General features: G+C 49.3%; 1 protein-coding gene across 1 annotated transcript in view; it reads right to left on the minus strand.

Moving 5' to 3' along the window:
• The window catches only part of DAPK1 (death associated protein kinase 1), a 156,911-nt gene that overhangs the window by 37,248 nt on the left and 92,295 nt on the right, over positions 1–27,368 (minus strand). Inside the window, 1 exon segment of the mRNA XM_032840523.1 lies at positions 24,803–25,024. Within this exon segment, the coding sequence (XP_032696414.1) occupies positions 24,803–25,024 (222 nt within the window).

A 27,368-nucleotide genomic window follows, 5' to 3' on the forward strand; every position in this document is an offset into this window, starting at 1 on the left:
TCATTGCATTCTCCTGATGCACGGTCTCCCTCTGATATTTAACATCTGGATGTTTATCCGGAAGGTGAGGTGACTGTTGGGACCCGAGCAGAGAGCTCCAACAGATCTGCCATGTGCCCCAGAGCCTGAGCGAGCCAGGAAGGCCAGGAAACACCCCTCCACAAGCCCCGGCCACAGAGGCGTGCAGGTGACCCCCACACTCTCGCAGGGGCGGGGGGCTCCCTTTCTGCACCCTCCCAGCCTTGCTGCCCTATCCTCTCCACGGAGCCCTTGGCCATGAACTCTGCAGTGGGTGCCCACCACTCCTCAGTTTTCTGTCTTCTTATTCCTCTTAAAACCAACAAATCAGGGAGAAGGATTCCTTCAACTCAAGAGGGCGGGGTAAAGGAGAGAAAAATGGGAAATGATGAATCAAGTAATTTTGGGAACCATGCTCTATCTAATCTTCGGGTGCTTCCTTACTCTCTGGCCTGCACAGCCGGGCTTAGGTGGCCCACACCACCGTGGGCTGTGTGGTGGGGTAAGGCCCAGAGTCGGTGTACCCAGGACACAGCTTCACTCTGCAGCTGGAAGCTTATGCCTTCAGGCTGGGCCTCATTTCCTCACCAAACAGGTAGCCTAGCACTTAGGCCTTAGGATATGACCTTAGTCCATAGACTTAGGATTTGACCAATGAAAGATAATAAATATACCTGAAGAGACTGGCAAGTCCGGCAGGAGGCTGAGGTCAGTAAGCAGAATGGGTGCCATTCGAAGGAGGGACACTACTGTCCCTGTAGAACGCCATGCCACCTGCCCCATTACCCAGCCTCGCTGAGCCTGGGATTCCTCTTCCATCAAATAAGGGACCATCGCACACCACAGAGCTGTTCTGAGGTACCATGGTTTGGAGAGCCCCTTGGGGCTCAGTAAATACTGTTTCTGTTCTCATCTGGTTTCAAACTGAAAGCCTCCCGCAGAGGCAGTGGTGTGCTGGCCCATAACTCCCAAAGGGCTCTCTGGGGCTGGGGGCAGGGGCAAGGCCCAGTCCATTCCATTCCCAGGGTGTCCTATCCCTCTCATGGCCATTTCAAGCCACCCATGGAATGACACTGACCGTGGGGTTGGGAAGCACCAAGAACTCCGTAACCTGGGTAAGCCAGCCACCTAGGCCACTGAAGCATTAGTTATCTTCCAAGGACAGTGCCACAGCACGTCCTGCCACATGTGCTTCTGAGATGGGGTTTTGCCTCTGGGGCTCCGCCATCTTGAATCCCGGCAGATCCCACGGCCATGTAAGACACAGCGGAGTGATTCTGTGCCGGCTTCGGTGTAGTCCTGTGTCTACCACGTGCTGAAGCCCTCATGAAGAGGTGCCATGATCCCCAAACCACCCTATGGTATGAAGAAACCCTAGAGGATGGGACACCCCTGGAAGAGAGAAAAGAGGCCGAGGAGCATTGAGCTAAGGAAGAAATCTTGGGAGTGGATACTTTCATCCAGCTGATGCCATGAAAGTCAGACTCCATCTGAGTCCTTCCAGAATTCCTGACTCACAAAACTGTTTGCAAAATAAAATGGTCAATTTAATTTGCTAGGGTGGACACCGTGAGAACCACCCATGCTCCCCGTGGAGGAAGGACCTGCGACCTGATGACTGGAGGCATTTCAGGGCTTGCCTCTGCCGCAAGCTGCCGCCCAAGGTCATGCTGCTGAGTGTAGGAACATACAGCTGGGTTGATCAAACTTCTATAAAGGGCTGGATATAAATATTTCAGGCTTTGGGGGCCATAGAGTTCTGCCACAACTACTCAACTCTGCCCCAATAAGGTGCAAGCAGCCTTAGATAATATATAAATGAAGAGTTGTGGCTGTGTTCCAATAAAACTTTATTTAAACACAAGTGACTGGGGTGCCTGGGTGGCTCAGTGGGTTAAGCCTCTGCCTTCGGCTCAGATCATGATCTCAGGGTCCTGGAATCGAGCCCCGCATCGGGCTCTCTGCTCAGCTCAGGGAGCCTGCTTCCCCCTCTCTCTGCCTGCCTCTCTGCCTACTTGTGATCTCTCTGTCCAATAAATAAAATCTTAAAAAACAAAAAAAACAAAAAAACAAGTGACCACCTGGATTTGGCTCAGGGGCTGTAGTCTATCTACCCTGATATAAAGACCAGCTCATCTCAGTCCAACCTGAGCCAACTCTAAGGGCCCTTCAGAACTTTCTGTTGGGCCAGCTGGGGCTGTCACTGGGGCAAGGCAGCACGGCCTCTTCTGCCCACTACTGCACCTTCCCCTCTGTTCCATATTCTGGTTCTAAGGGCAGTTCTTAATAAACATCCGGCACACTCTTCTCCATCTCAGGGGAACCTGTCCTGCCTCCAGCACATCTGGGGGTAGTTGGTTACACAGCAACAACACTATCTTGACCTGGTTCTATTCACTTGGTTCAGTGAATGGAAACTAGATTTGCCCTCCTCTGGGCCTGGTCACCTCCAGCCTTAGCCAGTCTTCCTGTCTGGAGCAACTCAACTTCCACAGTGCTTTCTGACCACGCTCGTGAGAGCCAGGAACCACCCTGGAGCTCCCAGAGGGAAGGAGAGTGAGGGACCAGCCTGCAAAATGGTGGTGCCTGACCAAGCCTGAGAGGAAGGAGGCACGGATCACCTCTCACTCTTCTCCAGGCACTATGCACACCCACGGTGTTCACAATATGGTCCATGCTGTGGCTTATCCAGGGAACCATTTGGCCGGGCTTCAGCAGTGTTGGGAGGACCCCCATTTCACCGGGCCTGGACCCATCCCTGGTTTCTTGCTGCCTCGAAGCTCATTACGCATATATACATTCTCGTTCATGCCACTACGGGAAGGCAGGGGTTCTAGCCATCGATTTCAAATATAGCTACAAATATTTAGTCATTAATCAAGGTAATCAACACTAAATGACTTCAGCGAAGGTTTTGGGGGCATGATGATTTATTAAATTATCATTGGATAATTTGCCCCATTTGCTCCCCAAATCTCAGAAGTTTGAAAGTGACTGGAGGATTTTCTTTCCCATATACATGCTTAGAACCAGGATGAAAATACTTATGATGTTGTTGGTGAACAGCAGGATAATGTTAATAAGATCAGCTCAGCCCAAACCTTGGTATTTCCATTCTTTGGTCCAAATTTTACATTTTGCTTAGGAAAAGGAAGATTGATGGGGAAAGAAAGACGAGCAATCTGTGTAGCAAATTGAGAAAGCAAGACTAACCTCCTCTATTAGGTCTTTAACTCAGAGTGTTTAAAATGATAGCATTATCATGGAAATTGTGTGACACGCATGCTAATAAGCATTGCTGTGTTCACAAAGAAAGCTGGAAAACCGCAAGGTTCCCTCTCCCCCCCATTGCCTTCCTCTACAACCAATGCCTCCCTAAAAGGTAGCTGTCACGGAATGTAGTTAGGACTCATTAGAATGCTAAAAACAAAGGGGGCCTTCAGAGTGACATAGAGAAATTACTACAGAATTCCAGTTTCTAAATTATAACACTATTCAGGGTTTGACTTTTGCTAGGAATTGTCCAGATACAGCAGGACGTGTTCTGGACCAGATCTGGTCATAAGCTAAGCGCAGGGGACTCGTGGCTACAAGCTAACTACACCTCATGAGGTATTTTGAGGCAAATGCTATGATACATCAGTGTGGGGCTGTATTTCCTTATTTGGTGAATGGGGGGGCACTGGAACAAGTCAGGGCACACCCTCACAGTCCTGCCCTGCTATGACACCAGCCCTGGAAGATAGCATGGCAAGAGGACTAGAGGGGCCTCAGCACACAGGCCCCCAATCCTGGCTCTGGCTGTGGAGGAAAGTATGGAGCTCCCCACACTTCTCTGGGCCTAACTCTACCATCTGTAAAATAAAAGGGTTGAATTATTGGGCCAAGAGACCCTCTAACCTTCCTGTACAACTCGGGGAATATGGCAAAAATACAATTTCCTAGAACCTACTTCCTTCTTTCAGGCCTGGCCTCTGTAATATCCCAGACTATCCTCCCCTCACTCTCTCCCTTCTCTCCTTGGCCACCTGAACACCAGTGACCCAGCAGAGGACCCTGAGGGGAACCAGGGGCAGCAGAGATAGTAAGAAGAAAGAATAGGGATCCTTGAATCACTGTCTGGAGGACAGCCATCCAACAGCAACATCCACACTGTACTGTGAGTGAGAGATAAATCCTATTATGTTAAGCCATGGATATTTTGCAGTTGTGTTCCATCTGCTCTAAATACAAAGCTATTTAATCAGAAGTAGGACTACGGTGTATTTTTAAAATTAAAACTAAAGGAAAGCAACCAAGACAGAGCACAGAATATGCTAACTCTTCTAGGCATTTGGTGCTGGGCAACAGATCTTCCCAGAACTCAGTGCCTTTAAGCAGGATAATCATTGTCTTAACTCCTGTGGCTTTTATGGGTCAGGAATTCAGGAGGGCGTGGCTGGGTTGCTCTGGCTTAAGGTCTGTCACGCGGGTGGGACTCAGGAGCTGCAGCTAACACCCCGGGGACGCTGGACCACCGCAGGGGATGTCTGGGCACCTCTCGCCATGTAAACTCAGGGCTCCATGCAGCCTCTCCATCCGGAATCATCTGGGCTTCCTCACAGCATGGCGGATTCAAAACAAGGAGCCCGCTGACATGGGAATTCCAGGCTCCAGGACCGGTGTTCCAGCAAGTATGGTGGAAGCTGCCTCAGCACTCATGTAGCACTAAAAGCAAGTCAGAAGCTCTTCTGGATTCAGGAGGAGGGGGTTTAGAACTCAGCTCTGAACGAGGGAACTTCAAGGCTCTAGGCAACATGTAGGACACAAGAGGATGTTGCAATCATCTTTGGAAAATACCTATTCGTCCGTCATTACCCATGATGGAGGAACTGAAATTCTTGCTCTTACTTCATCTAAATGTGTATTTTATTATGGGGGTGCGGTATAGTAGTTGCATCAATTTGCTAGGACCGCGCCAACAAATGGGGTGGCCCAACTGACAGAAATTTCTTGTCTCAAGTTCTGTTGGCTCCGAGTCAGAAATCAAGGTGTCAGCAGCACTGTGTTCCCTCCAAACCCTCTAGAGGGATCTTCCCTGCTTCTCCTAGCTCTTAGCAGTGTGCCACAACCTCTGGCATCCTTGGCTGGAGATGCACCACTCACTCTAGGCCTCGGCCCTCACAGGGCCTTCTCTCTGTGCATGTCTGTGTCTGTGCCTCAGTTTCCCCTCTTATAAGGACACCAGCCAGATCAGATGAACGCCCACCCTAGTGGCTTCATTTTCCCTTGATGACATCCACGAAGGCTCTATTTTCAAAGAAGGTCACATTCTGGGGGGCTGGGGGTTGGGACTTCAACACATCTCTTTTTTTTTTAGGGGGTGAATACAGTCCAACCCCTAAGAGGCAGCAGCCCACAGGCTGCTAGCAAAACGTTACAGGATGCCTAGCACAAGTGAGCCTCCGCAAGGGTAATTAGAATCCGCTGATGTTTTTCATTAGCCTCGCTTTCAGGTTCTCCTAGGAAGGAAGGGTTCCTTCTCACACTGTTACATAAACTTTTAAATCTGAGTCGGAAAAACATCGGGAGAGAAATGCTATCTCGTCCTGTCCCGAAGTCATTCCTCCAGCACATGGAGATGAGGTGGACCTCTCCCAGAAGACGTGATGTGAAGGTCAGGGGCAAGTGCCCAGACATTTCCTGGTTCTGCCTCGGAACAAAAATTAAACCTCCGAGCTCTACGGTCTTCACCTCCGGGAGAATGTTCTTTCTTGTTAATTTAGGGGAAGCCCTGAAGGGTTTTTACACTCTCATCTCTCACCTTCCAAATGAAATCCCCTCAGTTAACTGAGGACTTCGTGGAATGCAGAACTGAAGCTGGGAGTCAGAAGGGAAAGGTCAACACGATACCCTCCTCCTCGATTTTGCGAACTAGGTGTGAATTTAAGGCCTGCGGTGGACGGGGGCCTGAGAACGCCATTCTCTGCTTAGATACTGTGTTGCCCCCAAAGTACCTTATAAATAGCATCCAAGGAGCCCCTAATCTTCACACCTCCTAGGAATTAGCCCTGCCTCCTTTGAATCCAAAACATAAGCTGGATCTGAAAATACATTTTCTGTTTTCGCGTCAGATTCGAGTTCAAGGAACAACTGAAAAGGCGTTCTGGGGCTTCTCACAGAACAGAGCGCCTGGCACTCAAAATTCATGGGGGAAGTGATCTTTCACTTTACCCAGAGAGGTGGTGCCGAACGCAGGGAGGAGCCTCCTGAGGGTTTCTAGAACGAAATCCCTACGGGAAGAACCTCACTCAAAGGGTAAAAAAGGTGTTGGGGGCAGGCGTTCTGGGTTTCAGTCTGGGCTCTGTGACTTCAGATGGGTTAAGTTACTCTCAGAGGCAGTTTCTCTGTCTATAAAATGGGGGTAATAATACCTACTGTTCATTATTACTACTGGAGATGAAAGGAGAAAAATATGACTTAGGATACGAGCGTCTGACACTAACATTTATATTACTATTCCACGCAGTTGTCCCTGACCTTCACCCCACTTAGTCACAGGTGTCTGGGTGAGGAAAACCCGTGAGCCACTCTCTGTGTCTCTCGTCCAGATGCCAGCTTATGGGGTGGGATTCTGACGTGGTAGGAGGCTACTCACTGTGGTTAAAAAGCAGGGTTTCCCCGAAATGAGAGACATTCCTGAGGCCACAAACCTGGGGAAGAAGTGGGCCCTTATGCCTGGGTGGCTCAGTGGGTTAAAGCCTCTGCCTTTGGCTCGGGTCATGATCCCAGGGTTCTGTGATCGAGCCCCGCATCAGGGCTCTCTGCTCAGCAGGGAGCCTGCTTCCCCCTCTCTCTCTGCCTGCCTCTCTGCCTACCTGTGATCTCTGTCTGTCAAATAAATAAATAAAATCTTTTAAAGAAAAAAAAAAAAGAAGTGGGCCCTTAGACACTGAAGTTGGAAGGTGGGTCTGGACACAAAGGAATCTAGAAGTGCCTGAGGGCAGCCAGGGGGACAATGGGAGAAAGTGCATGTTGAGGTGGGAGGCGGGCACAGGAGGAAGTGCTGACCCCAACACCGTCTGCTTACTGTGACTATCTCTCCTGTAAAATAAAGACTTCTTTCACATGGTCCTGTCTCGATAGTGCAACAAGAGATTTTGGAGAAAGTGGTTTCTTGCTTATTTAGTTAAGAGCGTGAGAGAGGTGATGAGAGACAGTCCTCAAGGGAAGTTAGTCTCATGGGCCAAAGCGACCCCCACATCCAGATGCTCCCCCACCCTGCCATGCAGCTCCCTAGAGGCCCAACCTAGCAGTTCTGTGCTTACCCAGGGAACTGCACATTCTCTTACAGACGCCTCTCCATTTGGGCAGAAGAGAACTTTAACTTGGTATTTCTTTCTTTTTTCTTTAAGATTTGTGAGGGGAAGAGAGAAAGAACGGGAGAGTGCGGAGGGGAGAGGCAGAGGGAGAGAGAGAGTCTCAGGTAGACTCTGTGCTGAACGCAGAGCCCGACGCAGGCCTTGGTCTCACGACCCTGAGATCACCAGCTGAGACAAGGCCAAGAGCAGCACACTCCATCAACTGAGCCACCCAGGCGCCCTTTAACTTGGTCTCTTAAAAATATTATGGAAGAAATACATAAATATATTCTCCTTAAGAAAAATTAGAACAGCCACATATAAAACTCAAGTCTCTTCTGACTATCCCCCTCCTCCCCAGGCCAGGCCCCCTTTCTCTCCACCTCCCTCAAAACGTACACTACTATGATACGCTGAGTAGCCTTCCAGAACCTTCTCTGTATGTTCTGTGAACTACACAGCACTACATGTTATGTAAGAACATAAATGGTATCAGACTAGATGCATGTCATTCCACAATCTGCTACTTCACTTTGGCGACGCTCATGGGTACTGAGTTCTTGTGTTCTCCTTTTTCGCTGCTGCCCAACAGCCATGGGGATGTCCAGACCTGTGTTCACTTAGCCAGTCCCCGACTGCTGGGCTTTTGGTTGTTTCTAATTCTTCACAATCACAAACTACAAGGCAATGCCTTTTCTGGTGTACCTGCCTCCTAAAGATATGAGATTTAAGAGTTTTGCTAGACCCTCAGGTTTGGAATTTCTAGGTCATAGGGATATGCTTTTTTTTTTTTTTTTAAGATTTTATTTATTTATTTATTTGAGAGAGAGTGCCAAATTGGAGATAGAGAGTGTGTGCACATGTACAAGAGTGGGCAGTGGGGTGGGGGTGGGGGTTGCACAGAGGGAGAGAGTAAAGCAGATTCCCCACTGAGCAGGGAGCCGGATGTGGAGCTCGATCCCAGGACCCCAGGATCATGACCTGAGCTGAAGGCAGACCCTTAACCGACTGAGCCACCCGGGCACCCCAGGATACGCTTGTTTTCAGTCTCAGTTAATGCTCCTCCAGCTGTCGCTGGCAAACGTTCTGCAGCTTCACAACCTTGTATGGATGCCATTATTACTTTGGGCCAATCCAACGGCATCAGTGACTCATTGTCGTACCCTACATGTCCCTGCTGCAGGGAGACAGCTGCTCTTTCAGATGAAAAGACTGCTCATTTTTCACGTTCAGCAGCCTTTTTGTATCTGAGTGGGTGTCAACGATCCATACTCTCTCCCCATTTTCCTACTGGCTTGTCAATTGTTCCATCGGCCTCTTGACTCCAAATCTCAACCTCTTCCAGACCCTCAACATTCTCTCCCTATCTGTCATTTGTCTTCTAACTTTGCTTGAAGTGATGCTTTCAACAAGTTCTAAATTGGGATGTGCTCAAACTTATCGCTCTTTGTCTAAATCAAGATTTTCGAAACCAAATGTGCGGACAATGAAACAGCAGGTGGAAGGCTCAGCGGCTGGGGACCCGGGGCGAGTGCTCATCTTTGAGCCATCGCAGACTCTAACAGGGGCTGCCTGTGAGCCCAGAGAGGCAGTTGGCATTTCAAAGGCTTTTTTTCCTATGCATGTCCCTAGCCTGGGAGCCACCTGAGGGGCAGCATGACACGTCATCCATCCCCTGAGGCTGTCGCAGGGGTAAACTGGGGCTCCATGAGTAGCTTATGTGCCTCTCTTCCCCACTCTGCCTGCAGTGACACCACGTTGGAACTGGAAATTGGCCATGGTGGGATCTGTACCATAGAAATGGACAAACATTACAAATTAGAGTTTCCCTGGCCTGGAGAGCCGGAGGTGAGAGACTTTTTCCCAGCACACCACAGATCTATAGCGTCCTAGGCTCTGCCACCTGCCTGCATAAGTATCTCCAGCTGTGAGGGGCTGTTCCCCACGGACGACTCGAGTCAGAAGAGTCAGAAAAGTCCTTCTTCCATCGGCCTGAAATCTAGCTCTGGCAACACGGGTCCTGATCCTGCCTTCTAGAACAGGGGTCAATGAACTTTTCCATCAGAGGCTTTGCGGACTATTTGGTCTCTGTTGCAAATTTTCAACTCTCCTATATAGTCTTCTTGCTTTCTTCTTCAGCCCCTTAAAATTGTAGAGCCTTTTTTTTTTTTTTTTTTTCTCAGAGCTGTGCTTAAACAGGCTTTGGCCCACTGGTTGTAGTTTGCCAGGCCCCACTCAGGAACAACACAGTCACAGAACACAAGTCACTCTGTGACCTACACGTCATCGTTCCCAAACCCAAAGATGGGTCCCACACACCCCGTGGGTCTTTTCTTTTCAAGCCCAGAATTCTGTAGGGATTGCTCCTGAAGTTTATTACAAATCCAAGTGAAGTGATTTAGGAATGTTTCTAGAATGTGCTTTCCTGGGTCTCTGTGGCTGTGATGAGGTTGACACATAGGCCCAGTTAAGGGCAGGAAAAAGTACAGAAATCTGGACTGAGGTCAGTCGGGAGCTCTGGCCAACTCAAGAGTGTCACACAGTCCGTAAGAAGAGGAACATGAGGACATGGGAACATGGCTGCAAATTCTTACCTGACCCACTGAGAGCTGGACTTCTCCTCAGTTCAGACCCAAGAAGGCTCTGTGTCTGCTTGACCCAGAGAAGATGAGAGAAGCAATGCCTTGTCAGTCTCAAGACACGGAGAGCTTCCATTTCCTGTCTGGAATACTTGGCCTAGGAGCCCAGCTGCCAGGCTGTGGGTGACCCCGAGAGCACAGTGAGTGGTGCCCGTGGAGCAGAGCCAGCACCCTTGACTGAACTCCCGGCCGAGAGCCAGCACCAGCCTGCCGCTGGGGGCAGGGAGCCACCGTGGAAGGGGACCACCCACCCAGCCCCACACGGTAGCCCAGCTGACGCTCCAGCTGTGGGCCGACCCGTGCGTGCCCACATCGTGGATCCACCATCAAAACAAATGATGATTGCCATTTTGAGTCGTCATGCTTTGGAGCGGTTTGTTATACAGCACGAGACACCCAGATTGGAGCCTTCAGAACCCTACCTGGGCTTTTGCGAGGATTAAATGACCTGGCATTTATAATGTACTTAGCTCAGCGCCTGGGGCATAAGATGTCCCCCACGAATGGCAACTATTCAGAAAGAATACAGCTGCCTGAGTTCCCTTCCAGGTACAGGGGAAATGATTCACCTCCTTATTTATGGGTTTTGCTTTTCTGGCCAAGCTTTCTAATGAGGCTGATGTTTCTAGTGACTTCTTCATTAAACGAGATGAAATGAAAAGCACTTAGCAAAGAGCAGAGCGGAAACGTCAAAAATCCTTCTACTCTGGTGTCCAGAAACCTCCAAAGAAGCCCTAACTTGTCTCAAACATGCACCCCACCCCGCCTCCAGTCCACCATGTAACCTCTCTATCTGGACGGCTCTATCTCAATCCCAAACTCTCCAGGGACTACCAATTTTATTTCAGCTCCTTCGTAGCCTGGCAGACACAGGGCCTCCATGATTCAAGGGGGACAGACGGTTGTCACTGGCAAGAAAGCCTGAAATGGTATCGAATAATAAATAGAGAGCGGATCTATACATGCTTTTGGAGATATGGACCAAACCATGACTTCTGCCAGCTGAGGCAGGAAAAGGAAGGTTCCAATCTTGTAGAAAGACCCACATTTGAAATAAGTTTAGATCTCGAAGTTTCCCTGCTTCAAAAATCTGGTCCTCTGCCACCACAAGGGACTAATCCGTGAAGCTGGATCAAAGCACGGCCTCCAAGAGAAAATGCAGATTTCGAAGCAATCACTTTCATTCATTCATTGATGAAAAGCAGCATCATGACTATTTTTTTTAGTACCAGAGATAGAAGCAGAATGTCGGGTTGGTAACGAAGAAATGAATCATGGTTTATCAATACCAGAGGGCAGAGCCAGACCGCATTTCCCAGCTGTGCTCCAGTCCCAGTGTTCCTGACAGGATTACCCACCCCTCGCTTAAATGACGTCATGCTCAAATTCAAGGCTGGAATAATGGAGCCACAGGGTGCTGAAGCAGATTTTCAAACAGGAGGATGCGGTTTGCAGCTAGACAAGGTACTAAACCAAAACACCCCCGCCCCCGGAAAAAAAACTCACTGTTTTTTTTTAATTGAAGAAGTTTTATGAGGAATACAATGAGACATTTATAAAACAAGCCAAATAACCAAAACCAATTTTGTTGCTCTTCCTCTTTCAGGGAGCAGGATCGATTTTGCCTTCTGCGCACCGAGTAGACCAAAATGATTGCAACTGGTAAAAACATGCTATTGGTTTGGTAGGGTGGTTGGTTAGAGCCAGGTCTCTGGAGAAGAAAACACTGAGGGTTGTTTTTGCGTGATCAGGCAATGGGGTGAATGTCACACCTGTGGGAAGTCTCATGTAGGTGGTCATCACTCCTATGGTGAATTCCTGTAGCTCCCTCCTCCCTACTTTTCAAGAGAGATAAGGATCCTGGAGAACATTCAGGAAATGCCACACCAACAATGAAAGTGATACACAGGAGGCTGACTGTAAAGGCTCTCCTCCCGTCCTTGGGACATTTGGGGTAGCTAGGGGACGCGGGAACGCTGAGCACACTTGGCTCCAGGGAGGGAGGGATCCCTGGCTGGACCGGTTCAGGCAGGGAGCTCATGGGGAGGGCCACGCATGGCCTTCTGGGTATGGCATCCCAGAGTTCAGTGGTCAAGCCCGCTGACCTGGGTACCACAAATGGGGTACAAGTGTCAGAGGCGCAGGGGCCCCGGCCGTTGGGGGTCTGGATGGAGCTCCAAGGTGCCTGGCTGGACCTGGAAGGTGGCCATCTCCAGCCACAAATAGCCACGGTTTACCCCGTGCTCCGAACAAATGCCCACGTGCCATGCGCACTGGAGTGACCGTGACAAGGGAAGAGGAGGGCTGCTGTAGGCAAGACATGGGGACGTGGGTGGGAGACAAAGGGCTGAGAGAGAACCGGTTCCACTTCCAAGGGGTCCACATGGATTTCTTGAGGTAAAGTATTCATATTAAGGGAAATAAACTCAACAGCATGCACCCAGCCTCTTTTTACTTCAATGGCTTCAATCCAAGCTTTGGAGACCCGGAGAAATAATGAGGCCAATCAAAATGGGGGCAAACGGAAAAGCCGGGGCAGACAGACATCCCCTCAGCCTGGGTCACTGTAACAGGTGCTGGAACAAAAGGCCAGTGGGAAGTAAACCAAGCTGGCACAGCCGTGGATGGGGGTTTATGCCAAAACCAATCGGTCCCGTCTAGTTGAAAACAAGGGACGGCTATTATCTAAGGGAAGTGCAGGGACCCAGCTCTCCTCCCACTCCCTGACTGGGTTTATTCTCTCTGACAACCTAGCCCAAAGGCCTCCAGTGAAAGCTGCTAATTGTTGTTAACGACGTGGAAATCCCAGGATGACAGACCACTGGACCATCGGATGGGGGGCGGGGGTCTGTCAGTCTGAAGGACAATTCTGCCCGCTCTTGAGCCGCCTCCCGAGACACGGAGAGCACGGAGAGCGGCGACTGAAAATGGGCTTAAAGCAGAGTGGTCCCTCTCTTGAGTGCTAGGCTGGATTTGAGAAGGAGGAGGCAGAGTTGGAAGAGGCAGGAAAGGTGAAAGACAGGACATTCACTTGGCAGGTAGAGAAGCTATCAGACCACCTCCTGCCTCAGTTTCCCTACAGGAGCGCTAAAGATTCTAGGCACTGGCAGAAGCCAAGCATGAGGGCAGAGGAGCTGGGGGCTCCTACTGAACACCCTGGTGAAGGGAAGGGGAGGGGGGAGCCTGAAACCCTGTTCTCTTGGAAGAGGAGGCAGAGAGCAGAAAGCCACCCCCAGCCGAGGCCTGTAAAAAAGATGGAGATGAGATCTGGATCTCTCTTTCAAAAGCACAGTCAGCCTGAAGCCATGGCAGGATTTGAGCAAGGTCGGTTCTGTAAGGAATGCTACGCTGGGCAAAGGGGACTTCGGATTGTTCTTTCCTCCCTCCCTCCCTTCCTCTTTCTCTGTCTTTCTCTTTCTTTAGCATAAATGTTGATCGAGTCCCTGCCATGTAATGGGCATTATGACACTAGAAGCCAGTGACAATCAGCTGCTTTCCTTCTAACTGCCCACTCGGACCGTCACTGACGTCCTGCTTCATAATGCCAGGCACAGAGCAGGTCCTCGGCTTCCGGCCCTCAGAACCCCACCCACTACCCTTCCAGTCTACTCCTTCTCCATCCCAGGCGCTCAGCTCACACAGATGGCCCCGCCCTCTCAGGCCCAACGTGGCAATCAGGTAGGGTGACAAACTGCCCTGTTCTCAGGAGAGAGGCTATTTTCGGCAGATCACAAATGATGCAGAACTTTCAGCTTCGTTCCCTCTTGTCATCCCCACTGTTCTTACTCTAGAAAGGCCCCTCATTGCTGTTCATCAGGATCTGCCTGCTGGCCTCCTTGACTAAATTCAGCTTCTACCACTCTTACCAGGCGCAGACTGTGTGCTAGTATCCATGCCCTCTTCTAGAGAGAGGGAGACAGAGGCAGAAAGACAAGTAAGTAAAATGTTGGCATATCCCCCTGAAAAGCTCGTAGTCCCTTTCAGGAGAAATACACATAAACATTTAAAATACGGTATGGTAAGTGCTAGAATCAACACACTTGTAACAGATGATGAAAACACACAGTAAAGAAACAAATCTAACAGGGGTAGGTGGGTAAGCCAAAGAAAGTGAGGATGATGTGTGAGCTGGGCTTTGAGAGGGGAGTATGAGTTCTCCAGGTGGCAAGGTTTGGCATATCAGGCAGAGGTGAAACATAAACAGTGGATTGGGGGTAAGAACACAGAATAATCTAGTAAAGGCAGGAGCTTCTCTGTGGGTTGAGTATTAGGGGCAGAGGGGAAGGCATGGAGGAGAAACGGTTGGATACAAGGAGGAGGCTGGACATAGATTCATCCTACATATCCTACACCATTCTACGAACCTGGCCTCATTTTATGGGAGGTAGGGAGCCATCAGAGATGTTTTCTCAAGTTTTATTGAGATATAACTCACGTACCATACAACTGACTCTCTAAAAGTGTACAATTCAGTGGTTTTTAGTGTATCCACAGAGTTGTGTAACTACCACCACAATCTAATTTTAGAACATTTTCATCATCTCAAAAGGAACCTTGTGCCCATTCGTAGCCACTCCCATTCCCCGTCACCACCACCCTGTCTGCCCTAGGCAACCAGTAAGTTATTTTGTGTCTCTACAGATGTGCCTATTCTGGACATTTGCTATAAATCCAGTCATATGATATATGGTCTTTTGAGACTGGCTTCTTTCACTTAGCAAAACATTTCCAAGTTCACCCGTGTTGTGGCGTGTCCTTGGACCTTATTCGTTTTCATGGCCAAATAACAGTCCATTGTACGAAGAGACCACATTTTGTTTCTCCAGTCATCAGCTGATAGACATTGGGTTGTTTTTACTTTTCGGCGATTGTATTCCAGGTTTAACTCCTCACCCTCTTGAAGACCTCATCGACAGTAGATTTCCTGAAGCCCAAGCGAGTAGATCAGCAACTCCTGACTGGAAACACGGATATCAAGGGTCAACTAGCTCTTGAGACACCCGTGACCCTTGCCTTACATCATAATGTTCTTCTTGCTCTATCTGGACTCTCACACATCTATTGGACCACAGTCTTCAGTGCCGCATGTGCCAAAGGAGGCCACATCTTGGCATCAAAGAAACGCACTGAGGGGGGCAGATACGCACACAGCTCGAATACCAAAGCTGCCACACCGCCATCCTGCCTCTTGGACTTCCATCATTCCCACAGCTACTCTAGAACTTGTTCGGCCCTCTCCCAGCACCGCGGAAACGCTAAGGAATGAGGGGCAAGGACAACATGGCTGCTGGAGAAGCAGAAAGGTCCTCCAAGTCCAAGTTAGCGTCCAAAAGTTACGACGTCACTACTTGGAAATTGAGAGGAGCAAAAATACACTCTAGAGCCACTCCAGGTTGAGAATCATTGCCCTGGGGGTAGCAGTCAAGGTGACTGGAGGAGCCCTAGATGAGGAGGAGAGTGAGTGGGGCAGGCTTGGAGAACACTCAGTGCTCCAAGGGGGTCTTCTCTATGTCCTTCACCTCCCCCACGACCTCCAAAGGGGACAGCGTTTAAAAGATAGGCAATGGGCCTTGGAGGCTAAGTCCTGCAGTGACTTAGCAGAATTTTAGGACTCAGATAAAAAAATTTCCTCCCCCAAAAGCTCTGTTTGAGAATCAGAATCCCCCACTCCGGTATCAGACAGAATGGACCCAGCTTCCCCAATCTGCAGGGTGGTGAGGATAATCTGGGTCTGCACCCACGGATGAAACGAGGTAACACCAAGCGAGGGCCCCACAACGGCTGACCCAAAGGGTCAAGTGAAGGGCAGCTTCCCTCTCTTCTCCAAGAAAAGCATCTCTCGTCCTTCACCTACATCCTCTTTCTCCAGACAGCTGGCGAAGATCCACAACCAAACTGGGAGGACCCTAGGAGAAGTGAACGTTCTATCCCATTTCCAAAACAATCAATTCTGCTTGAATTTCCCCATCTGAATATCGGGCCAAAAAAGCCACAGACACCTCCGTCACCAAGGGGAAGTCTGGGTCCGGGAGCCCCTTCCTCACAACTAACTTCGTCCGCACAGCAGCATTCGGGTCACACTGTGGCCACACGTGGGAACCGTGTCGGTTCACGGACTGGAGCGGAAACTGGCGTCTGAGGACGGCACGTGCAAATCCTGACCGCCACGCCACCGGAGCCCTGTGGTCCCTAGTCTGCAGCACAGTGACTCTGACTGTCGGTAAGAAATAAGTCCCACCCATGGAAAGAAAAGAAGTGTCGCTCAACACCAGAAGGTCGGGTAATATTCGACAAATTAGGAGAAAAAAAAAAAGCAAATACCAGGTTGTTGTAGAAGTATTCCTCTTTGGTTTTAAGCAACCTTTTGCAATGACATGAGGCCGGAAGGAAGCTCTAAGAGGCTCAAGGATGATTGGGAGTGGTTGCTGCTGACCTGCCCCAGACACTGGCCTAAGAGTCCCCATGGGTTCCCGTTTCCAAGCTGAACCTGACCATCATCCCAGAATTCTGAGCGCAGCGTGCCTAGTCGTGGGCTTCATATGACTGGCATGGAGGAAAGCCAGGCGGAAGGCTTGGGGGGAGCCTGGGCCACCAAAATGGCAGCCCTTGGCCTGAGAGGGACCTGGGCTCTGGATGCAGAGAGGAAGCCTGTGACCCGTGCCTGGGATGGCCCAAGCCACACAGAAGAAACCAGGCCATGAGGAAGAGGCAACAGGACAAGAGAGGAGATCAGAACGTCTGAAGGGTCAGTGAAGCCACCATCACACAGAATTTCCCTCTGTTATAGCATCTTGAAGTACTGGTTAGGGGAGTGGGCAACCAAGGCAGGAAGAATAATGAGATTTCATGCCATGGCTTCCAAGAGGAAGGGTGAACAGTTTCCAGGGATCTGGATTACCCCAGAGGGTCATAAAGTAGTCTGTGGTCCCTGGGGAGGGGTCCAGGAAGAGCCAGCCCATTAGCAGAGCGAAAGATGTCCACACGGCTGGCTGGCAGTCAGCGGTGCCACCCACTTGCCAGACCACAGCGACCACCGGTCTTTCCTGGAGGTGAGCCAAGATTGCAGCTACCGATCAACTCACGTGCACAGCACAGAGAAGGCCAAGCCAGAGGCTCAGAGAACGAATATTTGATAAAAACAACAGATCTTTGAGCTCAGATGCCACGTGTCGTTTCTCGCATTTCCATTTTCCCAAATTTTATAAGACTGCCCAGCAACCAAACACCCCGCTTACATGAGTGAAAATGCCCACCAAATTAAGGGCCCTGGCAAGAGGTGAGAGCCTAGGGGTGGGGGGAGGGGGACATACAAAGGGTTTCATTTCTCAAGAGAGAGCGCCCAATCGGAAAAGAACCTATTTTATGTGATTTCGTTCTGTTGTGAGAGGTAAGGGAGCTGCCAAGTGCACTTTGGCTCTCTGCTCTTGCCTGACAGCAGATATTCGAGGAGCAAGGGTGCCAAAAACACAACCCAGCACAGTTCCTGAAATTACCTCTCTAAATAAAACCAAAAGTTCAAAAAGTCAAAAGAGCTAGCACGAGCTCAGAGAAGTGGGAACAAATGTAGCCGGGGGGGAACGGGGAAAAAAAGAGTGCTGAAGAAATCTGAGTGTGCTTTTGTGTCTCGGAAGGACCCGGAGAGGAGTGGAGCCAAGAGCCAGGGAGGGGGTACGGCTGCAGGAGGGGCGCTGGGAGCCCCCCAGCATCAGAGACACTTTACTTAACCCGCGTCACCTGTGTCCCTACAGCTGCATCCTGCTTCATGCGACTTTGCCCCTTTGAAGGTAGCCTGAGAGCACCACTCCTCCAATCACTGCACTTTCTTTTCTTTTTTAAAGATTTTATTTATTTGACACAGAGAGAGAGATCACAAGTAGGCAGAGCAGCAGGCAGAGAGAGAGGAGGAAGCAGTCTCCCCACTGAGCAGAGAGCCCGATGTGGGGCTCAATCCCAGGACCCTGAGCCGAAGGCAGAGGCTTTAACCCACTGAGCCACCCAGGTGCCCCAATCACTGCACTTTCCTCTTGAAAAGCTCCTGTGATTCTAGACCTGATGACGTCCATGGGGCATGGGTTCATCCGCATGCACCGTGCTGATATACGATGGAGAAATTCATCTCAGCTCGCTGACGAAAGAGAGAGGGAGCCAACGTCACCATGATCCTCCCTAAGGTGACCTAAGATCGCACAAATGTTTGAATATCACTCAGCGGTTGTTTGCAATGAGCAAACTGAATTCCAGCAATGATTAACCTGGCCAAAGTAAAAAAGTAAGCTAATAAGGGGACTTGTTATTCCAGAGGTATAGACTTTCAGTTTTGAGAGATGAAAAGGTTCCGGAGATCTCCTGTACAACAGTGTGCAAACCACTAACATCACTATGCACCACAAAGTGGTTCAGAGGGTCAAGTTCATGTGCGTGTGTTGTTTTTTCTTTTACCACAATAAAAAAAATTTACATTCCTAGATTAAAAAAAAAAATAATGACAGAATGCATTATTCATTCCATAGTCTGGACTTGGCTACAACCACAGTATAATAATTAAACTTTATTTCTGATCACAAAAAGAGAGAGCAAGCAAGCACGCAAGCTAGCTAAGAGAAGGGCTACTCTGATTTCAAGATCTGCTCTAAGGGGCGCCTGGGTGGCTCAGTTGTCAAGCGTCTGCCTTCAGCTCAGGTCATGAGCCCGGGGTCCTGGGATCGAGCCCCGCGTCGGGCTCCCTGCTCAGTGGGAAGCCTGCTTCTCCCTCTCCCACTCTCCCTGTTTGTGTTGTCTTTCTCGCTCTGTCTCTCTATGTCAAATAAATGAATGAAATCTTAAAAAAAAAAAAAAAAATCTGGTCTAAGTTCCAAACAGAGCAAATAAGGAGAAAAATGTAAGACTGGAAAACCCAAACCAATTTGATTTCCCCGTCCCAGCCCACCATGCCATTCCTTTCATGGCAATGAGAGCATTTTTAATGTCTACATCTTTCCATGGTGACTTTCAGATAGGTGATTCAGAGCTACAGGGATGACTATCCCAAAGCAGGTGGGGATGGGGTGATGTCCACTCCTGCCTCGAGTTAAGACCCTCGCCACCTCTTCTGCCCAGGCCTTCATAAGATTTACACACACTTCGTGGCTCAGTCGCCTGGCGGAGCCGCCACAATGAGGTGTCTTGTTCCAGTTCTGACCTGCTTTCAGAACTTTAGACTAGCATGTGAGTGGGCTCCCAGTCTAGGAAGTACAGTTCTCTATTTGACTAGCACTTGTGTCTTAGTTTGCTTGGGCTGCCTTAACAAAGTATCGAGTGGTGTAAAACAATGGACACTGATTGCCTCAAAGAGGTGTTGGTGGTCTTGGTTCCTCAGGAGAGCTCTGAGGGAGCAGCTGCGCCATGCCCCCCTTCTTGTAGCTTACAGACACATGATTCCAATCCCCCATCTTCACACGGCCTCCTCTTTACAATGGCACCAGCCATAGTGGGTTCGGGGCCCACCTTCCTCCAGAATGAGCTCATCTTAATGAAATCCATCTGCATAGATTCTGTTTCCAAATAAGGTCACATTTTGAGGTACTGGGAGTTAGGATTTCAACATACCTTATTGGGAGGGCCACAAGTCAACTCTAACAGCTTCTCAGAAGACGACTGCCAGGAGCAGCAGCATCTGGGAATATGTTTAAAGTCCCAATTCTTGGGTCCCACTCAGACCCACTGAATCAGAAACTCTGGAAGTAGAGCCAAATAATGCACATTTTCCTAAGCCTTCCAGGAGCTTCTGAGGAAGGCTGAAGTTTGAAAACCATGTGTTAAACCATACTCTACATTTAAAAAAATCACTTTCAGGGTGCCCGGGTGGCTCAGTCATTAAGCGTCCGCCTTTGGCTCAGGTCATGATCTCAGAGTACTGGGATCGAGCCCTGCATTGGGCTCCCTGCTAGGCAGAGAGTCTGCTTCTCCCTCTCTCACTCCCCCTGCTGTGTTCTCTCTCTCTGTCAAATAAATAAACAAAATCTTAAAACAAACATACAAACAAAAAACTTAGAAAAAAGTCACTTTCCAGGCTAAGTATGTATCTTGCCCTTCTGGGCTGCCTCCAGCTGTATTTATAACACACTGCTTCTCCCACAGCAGTGATCAACTACTACTTATTGCTATAGTGAAACAGACTGGAGTCTCAAGTCTCTACAGGTGTGGCCTTCAGATAGGTTTTATTTTTCCTGTTTATGAATTCTATGAACTGCCAATGTTGAAAGTCTAGATTACAGACTTTTCTTGGGAAAAAAAAATTCCAAGACTTGGCAACACCAGATCCAAAATTCCACATGGCAGCAATCAACTGATTGGTCTGACGTGGGGTATCGGGATTCCGGGTGAGCCACAGTCCTCATCACTCCCTGATGCCTCCCCAACCCTGAGGCTTCCTGCAGACCACACTTGCTCATTTACATCTCCTCTCTGACCCCTGAGGCAGGTGGGCTTGAACCATGTCTGGATTGAGGAGAGCTAGAGAGAAAAATACATCACTATCTATAGCCTAAAATATGTAGTTATTTCAAATAGCAAGTTTAAGAACGAAATTCTAGAAGCTGGTGGCTCTGATTAGCACTGACTTCAAGTTCTGAGAGCTTAGCTTCCCTTTCTACGGGGTAAAAGAGTTACAAAATGAGTCAAGTACTGACCTCAAAGTTTTGTAGTGGCTTGCCCACGGGACAATGTGCAGGTGAGTGACAGCACAGTCAGAGGAGAGATCCAGATTGGCATGGCTTCATGAGGGAACAGTGGGACATGGAGGATATGAAATTGTGATCACACATCACGTATGCCCCTGTGTTGAGCTGCACCAGCAGATCAGTTCGGAAATAAATGATTCTTCCCAGTAGAACAAGCTTGGGGAGCAGAGAGCTTCATTCTTTGAAGCTACTTTCAAGGTTTACAAAATTCTTTTTTTGTATTATTATTATTTATTTATTTGACAGAGATAAAGAGATCACAAGAAGGCAGAGAGGCAGGCAGAGAGAGGGGGAAGCAGGCTCCCTGCTGAGCAGAGAGCCCAATGTGGGGCTCGATCCCAGGACCCTGAGACCATGACCTGAGCCAAAGGCAGAAGCTTAACCCACTGAACCACCCAGGTGCCCCTTCTTCAGTATTCTCTAGAAAGAAAAGAAGAGATGGAATGTGTCACTGATGGCTAATCTTTCCTTAAAGCTCAGAGAACTTGGAACAATAATTTCTTCCAAGACAAAGATGACTATCTCCCAGGCAGACCTAATATTTTGAACTGTCTATTAAAAATTAAAACACGTCTTCATTGCAAAGTAAGTATATATAAGTGGGATGTCTAAAACGAGGGTCTACTTTCCCTCTGACTGTGTAAGACAGGAGTCTGCAGAGAAACAGATGCGGTAGGAGGTATGTGTACATACATGGAGAGAGCAGGAGCTCATACTAAGAAACTGGGTCCCATCACAATGGAGGCTGACAAGTCTCCAGACCTTCAGGGTGAGTGGGCTGAAGCTGGCTAGAGACCCAGGAGAGCCGATGGTTCAGTGCAGTCCTAAGGCAGGAAGAAGCCAATGTCCTAGACTCCAAGGCCATCAGGTAAGAGGAAATCCCTCTTATTAGGGATAAGTTTCCATTTTGTTCTACTGGGGCCCTCAACTAACTAGGTGAGACCCACCCACCCACCCTGGGGAAGTTGATCTGTTTTATTCAATCCACTGATTCAAACGTTAATCGCATTCAGAAACACCCTCACAGACACAACCCAGAATAATGCTGAATCGAATGTCTGGACACCTCCACTGACACATAAAGGTCACCATCACAACTCCCACATGGCTGGTGGGTGACAAGACTGGGACAATCAGCTCATGGGGGTGCCAGAAGCTGTGAAGGGCAGATACTCAGGCGGGAGAGAGACACAGCTGACCCCGTGCAGAAGGGATGTCTTCTCAGGCCTCTCCTGTTCCTTCCATGCCAGGGCCATTCTCTGCGGGCTCACTCAACCTCTAGTCTAGGTCACCGCACAGTGCACGAAGAAGGCTGCGTGCCACTCTGCCATCGTCTGAAATGGCTACCATCCTAGTGCAGACACTGTCACAGACTGACACTTGCTAGTGCTGGTGTGGCAAGTGGACCTCCCAGCTTTGGAGGGACTGCTATCCTGTGCGGCCACTTCAGGAAGCTGCTCAGAGGTTTCTCATAAAATCACACATCCAGTTATTTTGGGTATCCATCCAAAATAAATGAGAACTTGGGGCGCCTGGGTGGTTGAGCTGGTTCAGCCTTTGACTCTTGATTTTGGCTCAGGTGGTGATCTCAAGGTTGTGGGATCAAGCCCCAAGTCAGGCTCTGTGCTCAGCGGGGACCCTGTTCCAGATTCTCTCTCCCTCTCCCTCCTGCTCTTATACTCTCTCTGTCAAATAAGTAAATAAAATCTTAAAAAAAAAAATGAAAACTCAAGATTAAACAAAAGCCTGTAAGTGAATGTTTATAGCAGCTTTATTCATGGTCACCAAATACTAGAAAACAACCCAAAGGTCCTTCAGGGTGTAAGTGGACAGACACCAAGCACGCATCTATCACGCAGCAGAATTCCAGCGCAGCAATAACAAGGCACAAAACACGCGTGTATAAATCTCAAAAGTAATAACACTGAGTGGAAGAAGCCAGTCTCAAAAGGCTGAACAGCATATCATTCTATTTATAGGACATTTTTGCGAAGACAGAACAGCTTAGCGGTTGCGAGGAGATGGGGGGGCGGAAGGTGTGTGTGACTATAAAGGAATGAGACAAGGGAACCGGGGTGGGGGGGGACTATTCTGAATCCTGATTTAAACGTGTGTTGACGTCCTAAGACTTGCACACCCCTCCTCCCGCATCAGATTAACTATATGATCTTCTTAAAAATTGGAAAAATTCAGTGGTTAAAAAAAGTAATTGTATGTCACCCAATTGATGCACAGGATAGAGGGACCCAGGGGGAAATGTCTAGGGTATGGGGTCAGGCATCAGCAGCTGAGACCAGAATGTGCCCGGGCAAAGGGGAGCCAGAAGGGCAGGAAGGCATAGACATCTCCATACGGCTCGGGGTACAAAGAGGATAAGCGATATTCCTGAGTCACTGGGCACAACCTAATAATTCTCTGAAAAGGCAAAACAGCTGTGATCTGTAACATTTCTTCCCCAAGATTTTTGTATTCATGGCCTCTGACAACAGCCTTAAGAGAGGAAATGCAGGCTTACAGATGGTAAAGGACTGGCCTGGATTTTGATCTCGGTTCTATCTGGTTCAGGAGTTGCCACAGAAAGCAAAGATTACACCGTGAACGTCTCTTTCCGCAGCTGTAACCAGGCAAGCCCCTTAATCCCCTGTGCTCTTAAAGCCCGGCTCTTCCTTTAAAGCAGGGGTTCTCCATGGGGAGAAGGGGGGTGTTTTGCCCCCAGAGGACACGTGGCCTTGTCTAGAGACAGTTTTAGTTGTCACAGTCCGTGGGAAGGGTGCTACCAGCATCTAGTGGGTAGAAGCCAGAGATGCTGCTAAACATTGTACAAGGCCTGGGATGGCCCCTGAACAAAGACATACCCAGCCCCCAGTGTCTCTGCAGCAGAGGTGGAGAACCTGCTGGCTTAAAAGCGAGGAAGAAAACATGTCCGTGAATCCCACACTGTGCTAGGGATCGTCCAATTCTCAACTCACTTATTTCCTCAAGACCCTGTGGGGGTAGCTACTAGTAACCCCAATTTATAACTGAGCAAGCTGCTGCTCAGACCCATAAAAACCAGTACCCACACCCCAGTGACAGACAGGAAGCTGCAGGAACCCCCAGGTCCCTGTGAGGGCAAAGCCCAGGGTGCCCAGAGTGTAGGGACCCCAGGGCTAGGCTGGGTCCTCTACAAACCCCTCCTTCACTTCCTTACATCCCATCTGGCCTCACCTCCTAACTGTAAGAGATCTGCAAACATGGGGAGCTGTTTGGCTGGCAGAGGTGTAGGTCTGAATTCCGGGGCCCCAGGAAACAAATTTCAGAGCCACCCAGGACTGGCGTGTCACCCTGGCTTCCTGGGCTCCTTCCATGATTCCTGCCCTCAAGGCCTGGATGCCTCCCCTCCCTCCCAAAAACCCAGAGGCATTCCCGGCCAGGTGCTCCTGGGGGACATCCTCTCCTCCCTCTCTCTTCAAGATGGGTGGGGCACTGAGGCAGGGGCCTGGGGACAGAGAGACACATCACTGAAAAAGGCACGACAGTCCGTCACCCACAACCACATCCGACAGGCAGGGCCTGCCCGAGAAAATAAGCGAAAAGCTTTGAAAACAAGTCCTATAGTCACCTCTGAGGGATGCTGGTTCAATTTTACCCCCTCCTGTAACTTGTGTTGACAGTCCCAACAGCTGGGAGTGGAGGTGGGGGGTTACCTGGAGCGGGGAGGAAGAGAAGTAGAAACCCCGAAGGAAGGCAGAGGAACAGTGCAAGTAGAAAAGGAACATGAGCTTAAAGTTGACCAGACAGCTCAGGAGTCAGATGATGTCATGACAAAGGAAGAGGAGCCCCAGGATTTGGGGACCTTCTTACAAGTCGGGTGGGACTGCATTAATGGAACCACTCCTTAGCATCATTCTAGATAACCACAGACGGGTCTCGGTGCAGGCGGTACAGGATTGTTCTCGAATTTGGCAAAGCAGAGTACATTCCTGACAAGGCTCGGGGCGGGACCCCGAGGTGTCCCACTGCAGGGCAGCCGTGGGCGGACCTCAACCACCCTGACCCCCACCCTGGGCCTCCCAGGCCCCGCCATAGCCACGCAGACCCTACTCACAGCTCTAAGATCAGGATGACGTCTGTCTTGTTCTCGTAAACCTCATGTAGGGTGATGATGTTGGGGTGCTGGATCTCCTTCAGGATGCTGACCTCCCGCTCGATGTCCTCGCGGCTCACGCCCCGCCGGCTGGACTTCGTCCTCCTTTTCTTGATAAACTTGGCGGCATACTGTACACCGGTGCTTTTCTCCCGGCATTTCTTCACGACTGCGAACTGCCCACTGTAGACAGAGGATGAGCGGTTGGTTACAGGTCAGTCACACATTTCTTTATTGCTCCCTACAAAGCCCGGATTTGAGCACGGATGGGGCAGGGCACGAGCAAGGAGGGGCCGTGTAATGGTGAGTAAGAAAGTCCATGGGGTGGGAAATTAACAGATTAAGCAGGGTTACTTCTCATAACATTTCCGTTTCATTAAACCTGCTTCTTTAAGAACAATGTTGCAAGTGATACAAAGTCTCTTGTCTTGAAGAATATTCTATGGAATGGAGAAAGATGCCTCCACTTCTGTGATTCCTTCCTCCCTCTCCTTGCAGACTCTGCGATAGCAGCAAGGAGCTTCCCAACCTCCCAACCTCCCTCTGACAAGCCTTTCTCCCATTTGTCCAGGGAAGACAAGGGATCAAGATGGGCGAACTTAAAGAAAAATACACAGAGCTCTGCTTTCGACGACCTATTTCTAGCCCCGATACTTATCAATTAAAACATTCAGAATTAAAAAAAAAAAAAAAAAGCTATATATATTGTGTTCACACCTCAGGGATTAGATCAGCCACATACACCAGACATCTGTTGGTGGCAGCTTCTCCAGCATTACCTGCCTCTCTCCTTTCTAGGGATCCTATAGCCCTGAGGAAGCTGACTCCACCCCCACCTAGAGATATGAATCGGGTGACCTAGGCTAAGCCAGTCAGTATACTGTATCTTCCTGGCTCCAGGGACAGACATATGACCAAAGTAAGACCTTTGGGAGAATGCAGAGACCAAGACCTTTTCTGAGACTCTTCTTTCTTCTGGATGTGAACACTTAACTCCATGACCCCAGTCGCTGCTTCCAGCCATCCCGGGATGAGGGGGAGGTTTACTCTTGGTTTAAAGCCAACCATTCCAGAGGCGGAGCCAATAGAAGAAGAGAAACCAGATTTGGGGTAACACTGTGAAATGGCTGGATCAACCCTAGCCTGAAATCCATCTGCCTTTGGGTTTTTCAGCAACAGAAGCCAATAATGTCCCTTTACTGCTAAAGCCAGTTGGATATGGGCTTTCAGTTTCTTGCAGAGGAAAACATCCTATACATCCTAAGCCATGGCATATAACCAGAGCCTCCTACCTATGTATATAAAAGAATATAATAACAGAATTTAACACAAAATAATAAAATAAATACATAAGGAGGGAAAGCCTTGAAAGGCAAGTAAGCTACCCTGAAAGTAAGGGAAACAATACAAAAGGACCCTTCCTGTATCAATGCTGGCACCTCGCTTCTTCCCCAGAGCCACCCATCACAGGATCTGTATATTTCTTGGCAGGTGCTGGAGAACAGCTATATAGAGAATTATCACAGTTATTTTTAACTAGCTTTATTCTCCCATGAAGACAAAAGGGGGAGAGAAAATCAGATGAACAGTACCTGTTCAATGTTAAAGAAGGGATACTTTAGCAGCAGAGGTCAGTGAAGAAAAACCCAGAGTACAGGATTATTTCTTTAGCACTGCCAAATTTTTGCATGACAGGCTATTAAGACTCTCTTTCTCCCTGCAGCAGAATAGCAGAGAGGCTGAAGAAAAATCACACCAGAACGCTAGCACCAACTGCCTGTGAACTCACAACCTTAAAGAGCCAGGGAATCTGTTAGGACTTTATTACATTTTCCATTTTTTTCTGAAGAGCAAAGAACTGGGCTTATTTCTCTCTTGGAGGGTGGAGGTGGGCGGCAGAGATGGGGCTGGTGGGGGAAGAAAACAGCCTGACTATGGAACAAAGTGACCTACTACTTGGCAGTGTCTCGTGAAGCGGTGCTTATATTCCCACTTGTTAGAAAGAAAGCATCAGGTCCCAGCTGAGAGCTCCAAAGGTGTCCAAGGACATGGGGTGGGGCAGTGCACTGGTCCATGCATGCCTGTCACGCAAGCACTGTGACTTTTCTCAGGGGCTGTAAAGATTCAAGGCAGATTCAGTGGTTTGGTGAATTATGTTGCTTTAAACACTAAAACCGAAAAACCAGAAAGAGATGGGAGGAATGTAAATGGAAGCCTAAGTTCAAAGACTATCCAAGTTGTTTTTCCTGCCAAATGTTCCACGTGACCTTTCCCCTTTTAATTATGGGAGTGAAAGCATCAAGGCCCCCCTACCCTAGCGCTGGGCTGGGGGGAGGGGGGCACTGTATACCCTGTGCACCAAGGCCAGGAGTGTGTGCACAGGTCCAAGCTGACGGCACTGCCCACCATCTGCAGCGAAACACCTGGAACCCACTACTTCACTGGTCAATTGACCTCACTCACACTTCCGGGTCCCCCTGAGGGGAAAGCAGGCAGGGAGAAGGGGCTGCAGGTGGGATGGGAGCAC

This window comes from Lontra canadensis, unplaced genomic scaffold, assembly GCF_010015895.1.
Source record: "Lontra canadensis isolate GAN:19392208 unplaced genomic scaffold, GSC_riverotter_1.0 scaffold113, whole genome shotgun sequence".
Lineage (NCBI taxonomy): Eukaryota > Metazoa > Chordata > Mammalia > Carnivora > Mustelidae > Lontra > Lontra canadensis.